Source organism: Pipistrellus hanaki, assembly GCF_964339955.1.
Source record: "Pipistrellus hanaki genome assembly, chromosome: 4".
Taxonomy (NCBI): domain Eukaryota; kingdom Metazoa; phylum Chordata; class Mammalia; order Chiroptera; family Vespertilionidae; genus Pipistrellus; species Pipistrellus hanaki.
In genome coordinates this window covers 32,658,736-32,678,841 of record NC_140506.1, presented here as the reverse complement: position 1 = coordinate 32,678,841, position 20,106 = coordinate 32,658,736, and the positions used below count along the sequence as shown (strand labels likewise).

At 43.1% G+C, this 20,106-nt stretch overlaps 1 protein-coding gene across 1 annotated transcript in view; it reads right to left on the bottom strand.

The window, feature by feature from the left end:
* SLC30A5 (solute carrier family 30 member 5) overlaps positions 1-4,500 on the bottom strand; it is a 30,784-nt gene extending 26,284 nt beyond the window's left edge. Inside the window, exon 1 of the mRNA XM_084880895.1 lies at positions 4,127-4,500. Within this exon, the coding sequence (XP_084737021.1) occupies positions 4,127-4,212 (86 nt within the window). The 5' untranslated portion in view covers positions 4,213-4,500. The remainder of the gene's footprint in view (positions 1-4,126) is intronic.
* Positions 4,501-20,106: the final 15,606 nt, after the last annotated feature.

Here is a 20,106-nt window from a genome sequence, read left to right as displayed (position 1 = left end):
GAGTCCCTGTCCTCCAGGAGTTAAGATCTTAGGTTAACCCAAAAAATAATAGAATTTAAAGGGCTAGATGTGGAAGCAATTATGTAATTGTGATCAAGGAAAGCAAAGATCATCTTCAGAATTTGAGATGTATAAATGCGCACACGAGGGCAAAAGAGGAATCCTGAATCAAGAAAAAGGGAAGCCGGGACCGGTTTAGCTCAATGGATGGAGCGTCGGCTTGGGGACTGAAGGGACCCGGGTTCGATTCCGGTCAAGGGCATGTACCTTGGTTGCGGGCATATCCCCAGTAGGGGGTGTGCAAGAGGCAACTGATCGATGACTCTCTCTCATCGATGTTTCTAGCTCTCTATCTCTCTCCCTTCCTCTCTGTACAAAATCAATAAAATATATTTAAAAAAAAAGAAAAGAAAAAGGGAAGAGTACTTCAAAGTACAGAGAACAACATACACAAAACGCTGGCACTACGAAGGAGCCATTGAAGAAATGACTATTTAAGCCCAGTTCACCAGATAATGCTCAAAATGACCTGAAGTCACTAAGGACAAGGTAAATTATATTTAAATACTAGTTTTAAGAAGATGGGAGCAATATGAAATTATTTCTAAATAATTTTTGTTTAATGTATTAACAAAATGTAAAAATATTGGCACTTTTAGCCAGACTGGCATGGCTCAGTGTTTGAGCATCGACCTATGAACCAGGTCACAGTTCAGTTCCTGGTAGGGGCACATGCCCAGGTTGCAGGCTCGGTTCTGAGTGTGGGGCGTGCAGGTGGCAACCGATCAATGCTTCTCTCTCATCATTGATGTTTCTATTTCTCTCTCCCTCTCCCTTCCTCTTTGAAATCAAGAAGAACATATTTTTTAAAAATAAAAATAAAATTTGGCATTTTAACAGCAAGATTTAGTCATATGGAACATTAAATACTTCTTGATGTTACTATTATGATCTTTCTGATACTAATTTTCTTTATTCCATTTTTTAATTCCCTTTTAATAAAAAACAAAAGCACACCTGAGAAGCTGGTTGTTATAAAAGTTTTAAAGAAAGTCATTCCTAATTTCCTTCTCATAGGTGACCAACTGGGTTCGTACATCCTTCTCAATCTTTTACTTTGCATCTCCATGAATTAATACACATCTTTTAGATACACGAAGCTCAGGCAGCAGAGCGCACCCACGGCTGTGAGGCCCAAGGCTCAGGCAGGCATGGTGGCCGCCAGTGGCAGCAGCAGCAGCAGTGGGTGATGGGATGGTGCCTTCCCATGACTGGCAGAGGGAGGCCAGACTGAAGCTTAGGCTGGGGGCTGAGGTAGAGGCGGTCAGGTACGATGCGGCTGGCAGGGGGGCAAGGTAGGGGTGAACAGGTCGGCAGGCAGAGGCAGTTAGGGGTGATTAGGCAGGCAGGAAGGCAGGCAGAGGGGTTAGGTGCCATCAGGCAGGCAGGCAGGTAGTCAGGAGCCAGTGGTCCTGGATTGCGAGAGGGATGTCCGACTGCCGGACAGTCGGAGATCCCCTGAGGGGTCCGAGATTGGAGAGGTGCAGGCCAAACTGAGGGCCCCCCCACTTCTCTGCACTAATTTTGTGCACCGGGCCTCTAGTGTATATTTCAAAATAAAACAAAACACACACAAAAAAACAAAAAAAACCTCTGTAATTCAAACACAATTCACTCAGGAAATATTCAAGTGTCTACTACATAGAAGCACTATGCATGGGATTTGGATAACTGACTCCCTGTTCAGTTTTTAGGTGTGTGACATTGGGAAACTTAACTTTTCTACATCTTAGTTTCCTAACCTGTCAAACAAGGACGCAGCTACTCAGTTTGCAGCACTGTGGTAAGGGCTAAGTTAGAGGCTGTACTCAAAGCATTTGGAACATAGGAGTAGCTAAACAAATGTTGGCTGCCACTCGGCACATTTCTATAAAGGACTTATACATACCAAAATAGAAATATTTAAAACAATTTATATTTGTGAATTCATGCATTAAAAAATCCACAATTAGCCCTAGCTATTTGGCTCAGTGGATAGAGCACGGGCCTGTGGACTGAAGGGTCCTGGGTTCCATTCCAGGTAAGGGCACATGCCTGGATTGCAGGCTCCATCCCCAGTTGGGGGAGAAGGGGGCGTGGTGCAGGAGGCAGCCTATTGGTGATTCTCTCATCATTGATGTTTGTATCTCTTTCCCTTTTCCTTCCTCTTTGAAATAAATAATATATATATATATATATATATATATATATATATATATATATTTAAAAATCCACCATTAAAGGATTTGTCAATTAGTTTTTGTTGCAGATTATAACCAGTATTTTATTTTTTAGTTTTTATCAAGAAAAACTCTTGAAACCTGGAATCTATTCAAAATTCAACCAGTCCTGAGTTGAATTTGATTATGCTACAATAGGAGGGCAACTCTGCTAAGTAAATAATGCAAATGAAGCAAAGGACTGTTTCCAACATCAACCTAAGGCAATAAGCTCTTGAGTAACAACTTTAAACTGTTTATTTAAAAAAAAAATGCCAAAACCGGTTTGGCTCAGCGGTAGAGCGTCAGCCTGCGGACTGAAAGGTCCCAGGTTCGATTCCGGTCAAGGGCATGTACATTGGTTGCGGGCACATCCCCGGTAGGGGGTGTGCAAGAGGCAGCTGGCCGATGTTTCTCTTTCATCGATGTTTCTAGCTCTCTATCCCTCTCCCTTCCTCTCTGTAAAAAATCAATAAAATATATATTAAAAAAATAAATAAATAAACTGTTTATTTAAAAATAACTTCAAATTTACAGAAAAGCTGCAAGAATAGTACACCCTTTACCTAGAGTCTCTATATTAATGTATTGTATCATTTGCCTTATCTCTCTCCCTAAATACAGGCTTAATTTTTTTCTGAAGTATTTAAGTTAAGTTACATACATTATGCTCCTTTATCCCTAAATACCTGTATTTCCTAAGCATATAGCCATTCTCTGATAAAATCAGCAGTTATCAGCTTCAGGAAACTTAAACATTAATACGATAATTTGATCTATCGTCCATTGTCCAATTTTGTCAAGTGACCTAATGCTGTCCTTTTCAGCATTTTTCCTTACTAAATCCAGACCAGAATCACCTATTGCATTTAGTTGTCATGTCAGAGTAAACATCTAATATCTGTTATTTATAAAATGAGTTGCTCAAAATATTGATAGATGAAAAAATTAAACTCAAACTACCAAAGTGCAGTTGATTTAAGTTGTTTCAGCATTTTGTGTTCTTTCATTTTCACAAAAAATAGTAATACTATTTCTATGATGTCAAAGCATTTATCAAACCAACTTTTAAGTCTCAAAGAACGAGAAAACCTTAACGTCATTAAAAACGAAGGCAATGCACACTAGTTCCAACCAAATCGTTGGGCCATGTTCCATGCATCTTGGACACTCAGGACCCAGGACAGGTCAAGGACACGCCCCAAAGTGTCACTGCCCGTCCCTCCTGGGGTCACTGGGAGTACTGGCGGGAGGGTACAGAGGAGTTTTCACTTTTTACTCTGAATCTCTGTACTGAGGGCTTTCTGACAATGAGCACACACATCTCTTATTTAACAATACAATTCACCATGGAAGGAAAAGAAAACCAGATGGATTCTTGACGTGTGGAGTTACTGAGCTTCGAAGTTCAACCTGTTTGTACTTTGATTTCTTCCCCGGGAGATATGACGGTGACAACTTCCCCTAATTTACACTGGAAGATGTCAGCGAGGCTAAGAAGTCACTAAACTACTATTTTAGGGAGAAACCAACAAAAACACGTCTCTTGGATCAGAAAAACCTGTCCCTGAGCTGATCGGCAAGTTCTCCGGTGAACGGTCTGCCCGAAAGCCTCCCTGGACTTCAGACCATTCATTGGGCAGCGGGGCCGGAGGAGCCGGGGAGCGGGGAGCAGGGGGCGGGAAGCGGGCCCCGCGCCCAGCCCAGGGGCGCCCCGGGCTGTCAGGGGTCGGGAGGGGCGCCGGTCCCCGCGCGCCCGGGGAGGCAGGGCAGCGGCGGGGAAGGTGTGTCCGGGCGGCCAGGCTGCCGCCCGGGTCCGCGGGTGAGCGCCCGCGAGCGCAGGCACGTGGAGCGGGCCGATCCCTTACCGAGCGCTGGGCACGTCCACCGGCCCGAGGCGGCCGCCGCCGCCGCCGGGGCCGGCGAGCACGTCCCCGCCGTATTTCTCCTCCATCCCGGGCTCAGGAGCCGCCGCCGCCGCTGCCCCCGCCGCGCGGTCTCCTCATGTCGCACCGCTTCCGCGGGACAGCGGGCGCCGCGCGTCACTCCCCCATGGCACCGGCCTCGTGGGTTCCCGCAGGCCGGGCCGCCGCCGCCCCGGAGCCGCCTCACCAGCGCGATCGCGTCGGGACTAGGCCGCGGGCAGTTCCGGCGGCGCCGGGGTGCCGGGAGGTGCACCGGCACGGACGTTGCCAGGCCACGTCATCGGGCCCAGCAGCCTCCACTCCCGGGGGAGTGCCCGGCCCCGCGCCTGCGCACAGCGTCCTTGCTGCCCGGCCCTCCCCTAGGCCCCGCCCACTGCGGACGAGGCCCCGCCCACTGCAGGGTGAGGCTCCGCCTCCCCCTTCGCCCCCGCGGGCGCGCTTACCTGGCCCTGCAGCGCCGCCTATGGGCCGTCGGGGATATGGCGGAGACTTGTCGCGCAGAGGGAGGGAGGACCAGACCTTATTTGGGTTCTTTTTCTGTTGCTAAAATGCTAGGAACGTGGTTTCCTGCGTCTTGGTTTGTATCCCAGTCCTGCCACTTAATAGTTGTGTCCCTTGGGCTTTCTGTATCTCGATTTTTAAAAAAAATAAATCTTTATTCAGATTATTACAATTGTTTCTCCTCCCCCTCCCCACAGCTCTTCTCCACCCAGTCCCCATCCCACCCTCTGCCCTTACCTCCCCCCTACCCCCCTCTGTCCTCATCCATAGGTATATGGTTTTTAGATTTTATTTATTTATTTATATTTATTTATTTATTTATTTATTGGCTTCCAAAGGGGAGTTTAAGGTCAAAAGGAGTTTCGGGTGTGCCCAGATCCTATTCATCAAAATCTGGGTAAGCTTCTTATTTTTGGTACAAGATTTAGCATATCGAGACCTGGGTGAGCAAGGTCCTATTTGTTCTTCAGTCCAAGCACATGGATTAAGAAATCGGTATACCTCGATTTTCTTATCTGTAAAATAGACATAGTAATACCTGTATCATAGGTTTGTTGGGAGGATTGTATATGTTGATAGGTGAAGACTGTCTAGAGCAGTGAATCAAATATAGTTATCAATACATTATTATTGCTCAGGGAAATCTGAGGGGAAAAGGGGGCTCGGAGCGGTGTAAATTATGATTAGTTCACAATCCTCTTCTTAATTTGCATATACATGACGAGTCTTAGTAACATACAAAAGAATGAGAATCATAGTCTCTACCTGGTGGAACTTTATAACTTAGTCTGGGACATTTAGCCATTTGAGAGCAAGGCCTGGGTGGCAACATTTCATGTTATTGGCTTTTCGTGTGGAAGGTTTCCCAAATAATGTGTGATATGGGTATAACCAGAAAAGACTCACTGATAGGCAGAACAGGGCCTGGAACTGGCAAAACGTTTTGGATACGGCTCTGTGGAAAGCCGGACGCTGTGGAGAACACAGAGGAAGGACTGGCTTTTAAAGCTAACGATGCTTATTTTCCCATGTGAGGCAAAAGAGAGAGCAAACATACACTACCCCTCAGCTGTCCTGAGGTTTTAACTTCAGAATGTTTCATAGCATTGTTGGTTTATTGAGTTTGTACAACAATGTCCATATCTTTTACAGGCACCAGGTGATACTTGTTGGCCCAGAGTGGGATAGATCAAGCGAAGCTCACCGAAGAGTAGCATTCCTTTTTATTTCTGTCCAAAATGTGTTTAATGGGACAGTTCCCCACTCTCCTTGATTCCGGTGTTTTTAGTGCTGCTTCCTTCTGAAGTAGTGTCTCTGGAAGTCTTGCTTTTCCTCCTGTCGGCTGAGAGAGGACCGGAGAGCATTCAACACACAGAGCTACTGTTTGTGCATGGCTAAGGATGGTAGTGGCATTTCACATTCATGAAGTAGGAAATGGGGCTCTGCACTCGGTACCCGTTCTTCTCTTCTGGAGAGGATTGAAGGAGATTCTTAGCCAGCGGTATGTGGTCCTGGGGAGTTCGTCTCACCAGAAAGGGAGTGACATTTTGCTTTACTGTCTCACAAAGTGGCTTTTTTTGGTAGCAATTTTTGGATAGAATTTTTATTTTCTAATTTGAATGACAGTAGCAACAACTATCATGTTTTTCTAGAGCTAGTTCTTTTCCTACAGAGAACTAGGTAAAATGACATGTATAAGTTGAAGTTAAATTTCATCCCAAGTGGAGCTTGAACTCAATATTTCTGATTTGGTTAGAATTATGACACTATTTTTTTTAATGCCAATATAAGTACATTTGCTTTAACTAAGGTGTGTGTGTGTTGGAAAAGTGTCTCTGGTTTCCTTATTCCTACTCACTTATCAACCCATTCCAGCTTAGCTTCTGCTTCATCACTCCCCGGAAGCAACTCTGTCTTGGAGATTTTTCAGCAGTATGCTATCTCATCTCTCTATACTAGCTTTCAACATAGTTAATCTCTCCTTCCTTCTTGGAACCTTCTCTTTCCTTGGTTTCTAGAACCCCACATTTGCTTGTGTCAAAGAAAGCTCAGGTTCTTTTTCATATATATATATTATTGATTTTTTACAGAGAGGAAGAGAGAGGAATAGACAGTTAGAAACATCGATGAGAGAGAATCATCGATCAGCTGCCTCTTGCACGCCCCTTCCTGGAGATGTGCCCGCAACCAATGTACATGCCCTTGACTGGAATCTAACCCAGGACCTTTCAGTCTGCAGGCCGACGCTCTATCCACTGAACCAAACCGGTTTCAGTTTTTTTTTTTTTTTTTTTTTTTTTTTTAATATATTTTATTAATTTTTTACAGAGAGGAAGAGAGAGGGATAGAGAGTTAGAAACATCGATGAAAGAGAACATCAGCTGCCTCTTGCACACTCCCTACTGGGGATGTGCCTGTAACCAAGGTACATGCCCTTGACCAGAATCGAACCTGGGACCTTCCAGTCTGCAGGCCAAAGCTCTATCCTCTGAGCCAAACCAGTTTTGGCTCAGGTTCTTTATGTCCAAAAATATATGCATGATCTTTCCCCTAAATCTGATCCTCTTGGCACCATTTATTTAGTTAAGCAAACCAAAAATATAGGCAGATCCTTAACACCTCCCTTTCCTTATGCTATATATCCAGCCCATCATCAAGTCAGGTCAATTTTTTTACCTTATCAATATTTCTTACATCCAAATTTTCTCATCTCCATCACCACCATAAAGTCGAAGTGACTGTCATCTTTGGTTTAGACCTCTTCAGTAACCTCCTTACTAGTTTTCTCAAGTTCACCAGAAAGAGAGTGACAGTCTTGCTTCACTGTGTCAACAAGTGACTTTTTTGTAGCAATTTTTGGGTAGCAATATGTGTTTCACATGTGCAACAGTAATAGCGATATTTTCCAAATACAAATCTTAGAATGCACCACAGTCTACCCTCCAGCCTTCCAGTGGCTTTCCATTACATTTAAGACAAACTCAAATCATTAACATGGTCAACAACATCCCATGTGGGCTTCATCTCATATCAAACTGCCTTCTGATCTCTGGGTTCCAGCATTCTTCCCCCCACCCAGTTGTTCTGCTTATCCTCTAATAAAAATAATTTGCTTAGACTATTTTTCATGCCCAGAATACACTACCTCTGTCTTCACTTGTTAAAATTCTATTCAGCCCTGGCTGGTTTGGCTCAGTGGATAGAGCATCAGCCCGTGGACTGAAGGATCCCGGATTCCATTCTGGTCAGGACACATGCCCAGGCTCGATCCCCAGTAGGGGGCATGCAGGAGGCAGCCAATCAATTCTCTCTTATCATTGATGTTCCTATCTCTCTCTCCCTCTCCCTTCCTCTCTGAAATCAATAAAAAAAAATATTTTAAAAAATCCTATTCATTCTTTTTGTTACAGGTTGAGTTCTCAAGAAGCAGACTCTGAGATGAAGGTCAGTATGCAGGATGTTTATTAAGCAGTGCTTCTGGGACCAACAACTGTGAAGGGGAGGGAAAAGAAACAACCGGGCCACAGGAGGAGTTGAGAAGTGGTGAGTCCAACTGAAGCCTCTGTGGACCTCATGGAGATCTCTGGAGCTACAATGGCCCTTGAGAAATATCTTACATGTTTTCCCAATAAAGTCCTTTATAGCTCCAGGATCCAGTCCCGGATGATGTGTTGCATTTAATTATCATGTCTTACTGGTTTTCTTCTGTTGGGAGCAGTCCTGGCCTCTCTCTTTTTCATGATCTTGACGTATTTGCAGAGGGCAGGACACTTACTTTGCAGAATGTTCCTCAGTTTGGATTTGTCTGATGTTTCCTCCCGATTGCTTTAGGATATGCTTTTTTGGTGGGAATACCACAAAATGACTCTGTGTTTATCTCAGCGCATCACATCAGGAGACCATGATGCTGATTTTATTGCTGGTGAAGTTAACTTTTTATTATTTGGTAAGATAATATCAACCAGATATTGTAATCTAATGTTAATAAATAAATATTTTGTCTGGAGACACTTTGAGATTCTAAAGATACTAAAGATTCTTTTCCTGACCTCACTTTAATTCATTTATATTATTACTCATTCTGCACCTTGACTAAAATAATTATTATAAAGGTTTCCAAATGGTAGTCATCCTTTTTACATTTATTTATTCATTTTTGTTAATCCTCACCCAAGGATATTTACCCCATTGAGTTTTAAGGAGAGTGGAAGAGAGAGGGGAAGACAGAGAGAAACATCGATTGAGAGAACACATAGATTGGTTACCTCCTGCAGGAGCCGAGACAGGACCTGGGCCACAGAGGAGCCTGCAACCTATGTATGTGCCCTTGACTGGACACTCTATCCACTGAGCCAAACTGGCTAGGGCCCTTTCACATTTATTAATTGACTTTCAACTGTCAGGTAAAACTTTCCTGTCTCCCTATTTATTTATCTATTTACTTATATCAGTATGAGCTTAAGGATTCCTAATTTATTCACTAGATTATAATCAATTGCTATCATTATTTTGATGCCCAAATTCTCTCAGAATTAACCAGTGTGAGCACTTTGACTGGCTCCTGTGTCATTTTGACATATCCTTATCATTCCTTGAGAATTTCTATACTTTTAGGTATAAAAGATGTTCCAGATCTACTGTATATTCTCTCTTATCTATGGAATAAGTCATTTCTCCAAGGAGCTGCTGTGTCTCATGTGCTGGGTGTTAGATATGCTCATTGTTGCTGGTATACTCACTGCTTCTCTGATCTCTCACTGGACAGTTAGGACTTGTGTTTGAACACACACACATCTAAGTGTGCATATGTGTGTATGTATGTATGTATGTAGGTATATCTTTTTGTTTGTCATCTATCTATGAGAAACCAGGAGTTCATACTGATACTTCCAATTATAATCCAACCTTTTATGGTTTATCTTAGGCTTTCCCGTTTCCATATTTCTACCTTTTCCCCCTGGTAGTGAGAAACCTGGCTCCCATTATCCTCAGTGTATTGACTAATATCCTTAGTCCTTTTGCATGTAACCAATCTCCTGGGCAGGTGAGCCATCTTTTCCTCTTGAGCACTGCCCAAATGCACTGGCCTGTGCAAAGATGAAGGAGGTTTGGTTTTTCACTATACATGTTTTGTAGCATTTACACTTTTTTTTTTTGCTATGTTCAGGTATTATTTAAAAAACCTGTGTACTCTGGTTTCTCCCTACATGGTAAGCACTTTGAGAGTAAAGCTATGTCTCATCCCTCTCTCCCACCCTTCCCAAACTGACCATCCTACCTTGCATATAGCCGAAGCAACAAACACTTGTTGAATGGATACATAGAAGAAAGCCCCCGACATAATATACTAAGTTAATACAAAAGAAAGACCAATGAGACATAGGCTTACACAGTTTTCTTACTTAATAAGTAGGATGTTTGCATTTTGAACATGACTGAGATTGGACTACACATAATACTCTGAAGTAGAGACAAGCTTTAAAGACTTCAACTCGCTATATTTGTCTGTATAAATAGAGAATTTATCGTTATCACTTCTATTTTATTTAGAAAAAATATGTTTTTATTGTCCAGCTGGCGTGGCTCATTGGTTGGGTGTCGACCTATGAACCAGGAGGTCACGATTCGATTCCCAGTCAAGGCACATGCCTGGTTGTGGTCTCCATCCCCAGTGTGGGGTGTGCAGGAGGCAGCTGATCAATGATTCCCTCTCATGATTGATGTTTCTCTCTCCCCCTCTCCATTCCTCTCTGAAATAAATAAAAATAGAAAAAAAATGTTTTTATTGATTTTAGAGAGAGAGGAAATGAGAGGAGCAGGGAGAGAGAAACATCAATGTGAGAGAGAAACTTCAGTTGGTTGCCCCCAAATGCATTCACCCCGACCAGAGATAGAACCTGTAACCTGGGCATGTGCCCTGATTGGGAATCGAACTGGCGACCTTTCGGTGAATGGGATAATGCTTAACCAACTGAACCATACCAGCTAGGGCTGTAGTTATTGTTGTTAGAACTTTTGTTCTCCCAAGTTATAGTACCTAAAAGAGTTACTTTGGATTTCCTGAAACTGTACAAGATGCAGAGGCAAACTATATTGTATATCAAACTATATTATATCATCTGTTTTAAAGGGAAGTCAATGATGGCATAAGTCGGCTGAGCCTAAAATATCTACCTATTTTCCTAGGGAAGCTGAGCAAGGTCATCTCGTGTAGTCAAAATCATCCCATAGGATTTCTGTCATTCTTCCCAGTCCATTTCACAGACATTAGTTGAGCACCATGTGTTTGGGTGGCCCTCTGAAAAACACTGCCTTTAAACAAAGGAAGACAAGGCAGTTTTGAAACCACTAGAGGACGATATAACACAATGCAATCCACTGTGAACATGGGCAGAGCTTGTGGCCAAAGCCAGAAAAGGAAAGGTAGCCTGCTGCAACCTGGAATGACGAGGGTTTCATAATATAAAATGTCTTAACGTATCTAAAGACCACCAACCTAGAGATACAGCAGTTGTTTTTAAAGTGCGATAGCACAATCCAAAGCATCGGGATCACCTGGGGACTTGTTAGACATGCAAACTACTGGGCCCTATTAGAGCTATACTGAGTCAGACACTCTGGGGTGGCTTGCAGCAATCTGTGTTTTAGGAAACCTTCCCAGGCGATGCCACGTCCAAGTTTGAGAACCACCAGGCTAGAGGCCAAACGAGGTGGCCTAAAGTTACTAGTCAAATTAATCAGGCTTTCTCTCTCAAGAATTTATACCGGCAACAAAGAGAAAGAGACGGGCAATTGGTAATGGAAGCAGATCTGGGCTCCCCAGACAGAGGGTGGCACACGCTGCCAAGAGGATGGGCATGAACTAGTAGAAGCTATGAGGTAAGAAAAGATATTCAGCGTGAGGCGGTTGGTTGCTGGCAGCTGAGCTGGGACACAGAGAGAGTTGCTGAATCACGAGATGATGGAGGGCTGAGGAATACAGCGGCTGAGGAGTTAGCCTGGTAACCTGGGGTCCCTTGTCCCTGCAGCTGCATTGGTACCTTCCAATTCTGGGAACTGCATCCCAGGCTCTGTAGGACCTGCTGTTCAGCTTGCCTATGCCCCATGGTACCTGGCTACGTAGTCGAGATGCTGATTTTTCCTAATCTCATATGTAACCTACAGCAACCTGATACCAAAAAACAGGCACAGATATTCTGGTACAGGTTGCATTATATTTTAATTGTATGTACTGTACATGTGTTAAATCCTTCTTGTGATGGGTTGTGAATGAGAAAAGTTTCTGTAAGATGAAGTAAGGCAAGTTGAATCATAGAACAAAAATAAATTAGGGAAGTGATATTCTTGCTTTGGGGTTAATTTCTTTTTAAATGAGAGACCCCCAAAACTATATTTGTACAGTAGTAAGCTTTCCAAATTATTTATCAGTTGACCAAGCTGGTCAACATAGTAAAATTCTATATAAAATTATACTTCATATGACATAATCTCATAGAACCCCAGTCAAAGCTCTTTATAATCTTGGCCTTATTTTTACTATAAACATGAGGAGATAAACACTGTAACAGTCACAAATCAGGGAACTCTTCATAGGCTTCTTTGAATGATGTTTGGAGAGACCTAGCACTCTTGGTGCCCTAGTGAGGAATTAATTTTGGAGCATCTGTTGTACTGCTTTTGTTTGCTGTTTGTTTTAAATTTTCTTGAAGCAAGTGTAGGCTCAAGGTATTTATTTATTTGTGTACGTATTTATATACTTATTTATACATTTGAAACCAAAACACTTTTATGTTTTTTGTTTTTTAAAATATATTTTTACTAGAGTCCCAATTCATGAAAATTCATGCACTGGAGGGGGACATTTCTCAGCCTGGCCAGCCCCCTCTCACAGTCCGGGAGCCCTCAGGGGCAGGAGGTGACCCTGCGATCAGGGGAAGGTGGCACCCCCATTACACCTCTGCTGCTGCCACTGCCGGCAGCTTAAGCCTCAACTGGCCCTGGTTACCTGAGCCTTGGTCAGCCCTGGGAGGCTGGGCAGCCAACATCTGAGGCTTGCCTCTGCCTTGAGCTGGTCCTGGGCGGCTAGGGGACTAAGGGGATTGGGGGACTCTGGAGGTAGGTGGGTGGAGTTGCTGGACCCACCTGGGGGCGGGCCAGGTTCCCCTGCTGCCCTGTTGGGACTGAGGAGACTGGGCACCACCATCTTTGAGGGCATGGCAATCAAATAGCATATTTTCTTTTTATTGGTTGTGGGCACCACCATGTTTGTGAGGGTGTGATAGTAATTAGCATATTCTTTCTGAGAGAGAGAGAGAGAGAGAGAGAGAGAGAGAGAGAGAGAGAGCGCGCGCGAGAGAGAGACATCAATGATGAGACAGAGTCATTGATTGGCTGCCTCTTGCATGCTCCACTCTGGGGATCAAGCCTGCAACCTGGTCATGTGCCCTGACCAGGAATCGAACTTGGGACCCTTCAGTTCGCAGGCTGATGCTCTATCCACCGAGCCAAACTGGCTAGGACTTTTATGCTTTTTTGAGCAGCTCTTTCATCAGCTTTGAAGTTTCTCTTAATCTCATATGTAACTCTGGTGTGACACAAGCCGAGTCTATGTTTAAAATGCCTGAATTAGGTGCTTTCTCTCCAGGGAGCATGCCCCAAGCCATTCCCCCACCTCCTTTCCCCACCCATATTATATATATAGATATATATATGAATTAGAAATAGAGGTACTGATTTGTTTTATCCTTAGGGTCTCCCAGCACACAGTTTCACCACGCATTAATGAATTTGGTTTGAATAGGGGTTTGAATGCTGAATTTGAATCCACAGTTAAAATTTCCCCCATTTCAACAAATAAACTCTGTAATTCGCTTGGTAGCTACAGATTACAAGGGTCACTAGAGCCTCACTCCCTGCTTTTGTAAGCTCCTTAAGAAATGAAGTATGTACTATTAACATATGAAATTTAAAATAAACATTTCAGAATCTACATGTCCAATGAATTGCATAGTATGTCTTTGAAAGTTTTCTATTTTGTGACATGGTTCACTTACACAAGTGATGGAAGTGCTGAGAACATTTTTGAAACCATAGAAATGATTTTGTTGGAGGACTAACTAGCCAGGTGCTACCCTTTCTTCGGTGGGACAAACAAGTCAAAGATGTTTCCATTAAGTGCTTTATTAATTAGTTTAATTATAAAATAAGTTATTTCTGTTTTCTCCAAAGGACAGAAAGATCAAATCTAGAAAGTTGGTATAAGAATTAGGACAGATGGGAAATGTGAGATACTGCATCCAATTCTTTAGTTCCGATCAAGTTAGTACCAGAGGCTGCTTCAGAAAACAACCCAACAGACAAAACAACCAGAGTCAGTCAGATATTTGGGGGGACCTGTGCCTTCTTGATAAGAAACGGCAGACCCCAAACAGGAATCACTTGTTCTAAGTCCCACTTACTACCTAATCTAAGTGGCGTTTCAGCCTTTTTTCTGGAGTGGAATTTTAAAGCAGTCAGTTGGGATTTCCTGGTAATCTGCCCGATAAGACACCTTGCCTTCCCCTAAGGGGAGGTAGTGTCGTCTGAAATAATTTTCTTGTCCCAGTTTCTGCTGCCTATAAAAAAACCTTCTATTTTGTTCAGCTGCTAAGAGCACCTTTATGAATTGTTTAATAAAGCCAATTAAACCTTTAAATGTACTTGGTTGAGTTTTTGGTTCTTTAATAGTGTTTAATGGGCCAAATTAGGACATGCACTTGGAATTAGGTGCAAGCATGGCATTGCTATTGAAAAATCTAGTCACTGGAAGAATTCGCGTGGAGTTTTTCCCCACTCAACTCCCAATTTTTTTGTCAACTAGACTATACCCCAACATAAAAGAAGGCACCTGGGATTTTGGGTGGACTAATAGCATTAGGGGGAAAAAAAAAAGCAGTGTGTTTTGGAAGAGGCAAGTTATGCCAAAAGTGAAGGATTTGAGTTTTATAAATCCCTAATGTTAGAAAGTTCTTCTGGAATTGAGAAGCAAGGTTCTCTGAATCTATGGAATTGTTGTAGGTATTCCTTGGTGCAGAGCAAAAATTTCCCATGGACCTTATACATTTACAGCCAGTAAGAGAAATAAGTAAATCAGAATTTGCAGCTTCTATGAGTGGCAAAATCTGTCAGGAAGAGCTAGCTATTAAGTAATTAGCTTTTAAGAAGCAAAATGTAAATCTCCTTTAGCTGTGGGAAAGGGAGGAGAGCCAGAGACAACCATATTTGAGATACTGGCCTAATGTTGTATGGGGGCAAAAAGGTTTTTTGTTTTGCTTTGTTCTTATTTTTTAATTTAAATACTTATCTATTAAATTGATTGGGGTGACATTGGTTAACATACACATATAGGTTTCAAGTGTCGGTTTCTGTGTTACAAGATCTGTCTATTATACCGTTTGCCCACCACCCAGAGTCAAATCTCCTGTCACCTCATATTAGGTCCCCTTCTCCCTTCCCTCCCTTCCCTCTGGCAGTCATCACACTGCTGTTTGTGTTCACAAGTTTCAGTTTTATATCCCACATATGAGTGAAATCATATAGTTGTTAGCTTTTTCTGCCTGACTTATTTCCCTTAGCAGAATATTCTCAAGGTCCATCCATGTTGCAAATGGAGCTATTTCATCCTTTCTTATGGCGGAGTAGCATTCCATTGTGCATATGTACCACAAAAAATATGGAGTGCTTTCCGAATTTGCATGTCTTCCTTGCACAGGGGCCATACTAATCTCCTCTGTATGTTCCAGTTGTAGTATAAGTGCTGCCCAAGTGAGCACTTATTATTATTTAAATCGAGGGAGATAAGGCTTATGGAGAGCCTCACACTCCCAGGAGTCCTGAGGTAAAGGGCATGCATAATGAGGCAGGACACTTGGGATGTGAAGGAGCAGTTGCTTTGGCATGCGACTTATTTTGCTGTCCAAAAATGACAGATACACTGAAGAGATGTGTCACAGCTGAGATATGAATAAGGCAGAAGGCCAGAGCTAAGTCGGATGACAAAAGAATGCATAAAGACTCATATGTACTAGGTACTAGAACTACTATACCTACCACTAGGCTGATCTTGCCTTTATAGTGCCTAGATTCTGTGAGTCTAGTGGTCAGGTTTCTGATTTTAAAAATCCAGAAACATTCTAGTTTTTACTTATCACCACAGACGTTAGTAAAACCCAGGAGAATCAGGTAAAAGTAGCCCTTTGCCGAGTCTCGTCTTGTACCGCAGCGCCACCTATAGGGCTCTTGTAGAAACTGCATGCAGAAGTTACTGAAGTCCTTTGGCGTCCACAGATAAGAATCACAGAATTTCAGAGATGATGGGACTTTAAAAGTCATTGAGCCAAGTTTATACCCAATGCTTGAATGACTTTTATACCATATTTTATTAGCAGTTGTCTAACTTCTGTTGAGCCTCCTCAATGAATACAAACACTCATTAAACAGTTCATTCTATTAATATTTTCATAAATTTCTACTTTTCACTCCATGCTTCACCACTCCCTTCTGCAGAATGTGGACCTCCTAATCTTAGGTCTTTCCAGGACTCTTGCAGGTGACTTAGTTTCATTCTCATTGGCATCCCTCTTTGCAGGCACTTTACTGGTGGGTTCTGCCAAATCTGTTACCATTTGCTTTCCATATTTCAAATTGTTGCTGACATCTCCTATCTACTAATCTCCTCTCTCATTCTCTTTGTCCTTGTGGACTTACATTTTTATTTAAAGAAAAATTTATATACTGTCATTTTGGTAGATTTTAGAAGAGAGAAGTAATAGTATAGGTTTTATGTTTATACTAGAGGCCCAGTGCACATATTTGTGCACTGGTGGGGTCCAGCCAGCCCGCCTGATGGGAGCCATCGGGAGTGGGCTGGCTCGGGGGAGGGGCTGTGGTCTTTCCAGTCATTCCGCTGTTTGGTCAATTTGCATATTATCCTTTTATTATATAGAGTAGGATTTATATTTATTCAAATTAAAGTTTTTATTGTTCAATCTGGCTTTGGATTTTCACTCTGCCATTCAAGACATTGGCCACCTCTCCTAACCATTAAAGAAGTGGAAAGGCCAGCCAGCTGTCCTCTCAGCTACTTACTCAATGAACAGGACAAGTTTGAAGACAGAATCCTGGGGTATTAGAGACTCTGGGCTGACATTGATTCATAATTAGCATCTATCTTTGTGATCATCTGGGCCACATTCCTCCACCTCGTTCACAAGGTGAGAGTGTCTGTCAAATGCTGAGATCATGTGCCCAAGCAAAGTGTTGACAGCTTCCTCTGATTTACCAGTCTGGCCAAGTATGGACGAGAGGGGAAGTGCTGTTAATTCATTAAATCATGCCTGACTCCTAGGCATGTTTAATGCTTCCTGTTATTCTCTCTGTGTTTAAAGTGATGTTTGATAACCTGCCTGAAAATTGCAGTGCCCATCCCTGCCCTAGTTTCTAAGATTGCTTTTAAAAAAATAATAAACAGTAACTCATTTGATCACCATGTCCTTCCAGTAGTAGGCAGGGATGGAGTTTGTTGGAACCAGGAGGTTTGCACTAAAGTAGTGAACACAGGTGCTCTTTTATAATCTCTCCACCAGTTTAGACTTTTAGGTCTTATCTGAATGTGTGCTCTACTATTTTTTATCCACTCATCTTTCTCCTTAATAGAAAGAGAAGATGGAAATTAGGAGATGAAGGATTCATGAACTATGATTCTATCCCTATTATCCATCTTTCACCTTCTTGTTATTACTACTCCTTCTAGAGGCCCGGTGCATGAAACTTGTGCACTGGCAGGGGGTGTCTCTCAGCCCAGCCTGTACCCTCTCCAATCTGGGACCCCTTGGGAGATGTCCGACTGCAGGTTTAAGCCCAAACAGGCAGTCGGACATCCCTCTCACAATCCGGGACTGCTGGCTCCTAACCACTCGCCTGCCTGCCTGCCTGATTGCCCCTAACTGCTCTGCCTGCCAGCCTGATCACCCCCAAACATCTCCCCTGCTGGCCTGATTGACACCTAAGTGCTTCCCTGCCAACCCGATTGCCCCCAACTGCCCTCCCCTGCCAGCCTGGTCACCCCTAATTGCCCTCCTCTGCTGGCCATCTTGCAATCTGAAAATTACAACTAAAACAAGAAAGCACTTCATTCGCATTAGAATGGCAAAAATGAAATGAAAAGTCATATAATATCCTGTGGGGAGTGGGTGTGAGGATAAATTGCTATAACTACTTTGGAAAATAATTTAGTGCTATTTGGTCAAGTTAAAAGTAAGCACACTCTAAGATCTGCCTCTCAGTGAGAAAGTGCAATTCTCTAAATCACTTGAAATCCCACCCTCCTTTTTCTCTGCGCTACAGTCCCTCTCCCCCATCCCAGCTCACAGTGCTCTCTGCATTTCTGGGGAGAGTCTGTGATTTGTTAAAACCTCGTAGATTTGACTGGCTGCCCTGGTTGTAAGATTGAAAGGGCAAAGAATGGCCTATGCCAGAGTTAAACGCTCTTTAAAGCCAGGGACCTGAAGAGGATTTGCCACATTCTCCTCAAAGCACCCGAGTGTTTGCTCCCAAGCCTGTGGGACTGAAGAAGGAAAGGAAAGAGTCTTCCACCGGCTGCGATGGTGCTGAGAGCTCTGCTCCTTATCACCGCCGCACACTCTCACCCACTTGGCCTTTTTGGAAAACGAATTTCACAACATTTGCCACCTAATAACTCAACATGTGTGTGATTTCCTGTCAGTTTAACTTCTCCAAATCTTTGTTTAACAATAACCAGAAATTCTCAGAAATAGGAGGATAGTGCAGCACTGCTCTTCCTTGTCACCATCCTGTCATCTCCCTGGAGTTCCTGAAACAATACAACCGATGGCTCGTAGCAGAGGCCAGAGGTCAGGACGGGGCAGCAGGCCCTCCCTGCCTGGACCCCCTGACCTGGATCTGCTATTTCTTTGTCCTGCCAGTCCTGACGAGTCTATTATTTGATACTATTAGTGTATCCTCGTAATGAGTGACATTTCCTAATTTTTTTTTTTTTCCAACAGGGCCTGTTCTATACTTAGTGGCAGCTAAAAGAAAATAGTTGCCTGCTGACAGCTGCTGGTGGGCTGATGGGGCCAAGGAAAGGTGGTGTCCTGGGAAGAAGGCAGCCCTTCCCACCTCCAGGTTGGACTGGATTTCTAAGTGCAAACGTATATCTTATTTTCTTTTTGGACTGGGAAGTCACTTTCTTGAGATAAGCAAGAAGAGCTCCTCACTGGCTTGCCAAGTATGTGATTCTGCCTAAAGTCTTGTAATTGAACAGTTTATTAATGAAACCATGCATTTGAGAGTTGGGAGGCTCATTTTGTCCAACTTAAAAAACACACACAACTCAATCATTATTAAGAGCATTAAAAAATACACATTTTTTTAATTGATTTTAGAGAAGAAGGGAGAGGGAGAAAGAGATAGAAACATCAATAATGATAGAGAATCATTGATTGGCTGCCTCCTACACGCCCCCTACTGGTGATTGAGCCTGCAACCCAGGCATGTGCCCTTGACCAGAATTGAACTGGGGCCCTTCAGTCTGTAGGCTGACGCTCTATCCGAGGAGCCAAACCAGCAAGGCTCATTTTGTCCAATTTTTTGATTTTGCAGATGAGGAAAGAGGCCCAGAGACATTAAGTAACAGTAACATTACTTTATTTTATATAACATAACGCAAAAGCACTATTGACTCCTTTTTACAGAAGAGGAAAGGGATGATCAGAGATGAGGTGACTGGCCCAGGGTAGCACAGTGAGTCAGATACAGAGTCTGGACTTGGAGCCAGGTTTCCTCATCCCCTCTATGATGCCTTTTGATGGGCACACACAGCCTTTGGGCATGGGAGGGGACTTTGGGAATAGCTAGGTCAGCTGTCTGGAGCACCACTTTGTCCGTACTTGAGGGTCCAATGCACTAGTAAAAAATCATATGCATTAAAAAATGAAATGCCATTTGTGTGTTCTTCATCTGTAAAGCACATGGTATACAATTCAAGAGGTACAAAGGATGGAACGTGAAAAAAAAGTCTCCCTCATACTCGTATCCCCCAGCCATGTAGTTCCTCTCCTTCAGATATGTGCTATCCTTAGGTAAACAAATGCATACATATACATATATGCATTTTTAATAAAAAATGGAATCACACTTTATCCTGGTCTCTACTTTGCATTTAACATTTTTCATGCATTTTGGATGTCAGCCCTGATCAGCACACATAGAACTGCTTCCTTCTTTTCAGTGGCTGCAAGTATTCCATTGAATGGGTGTGTCACATTTTACTCAGCCTGTGCTCCCTTGATGGACGTCAGGTGGTGTCCATTCTGAGGCTACTGCTGGGAAGAATGCAGACTGCAATATACATTTTCATATCT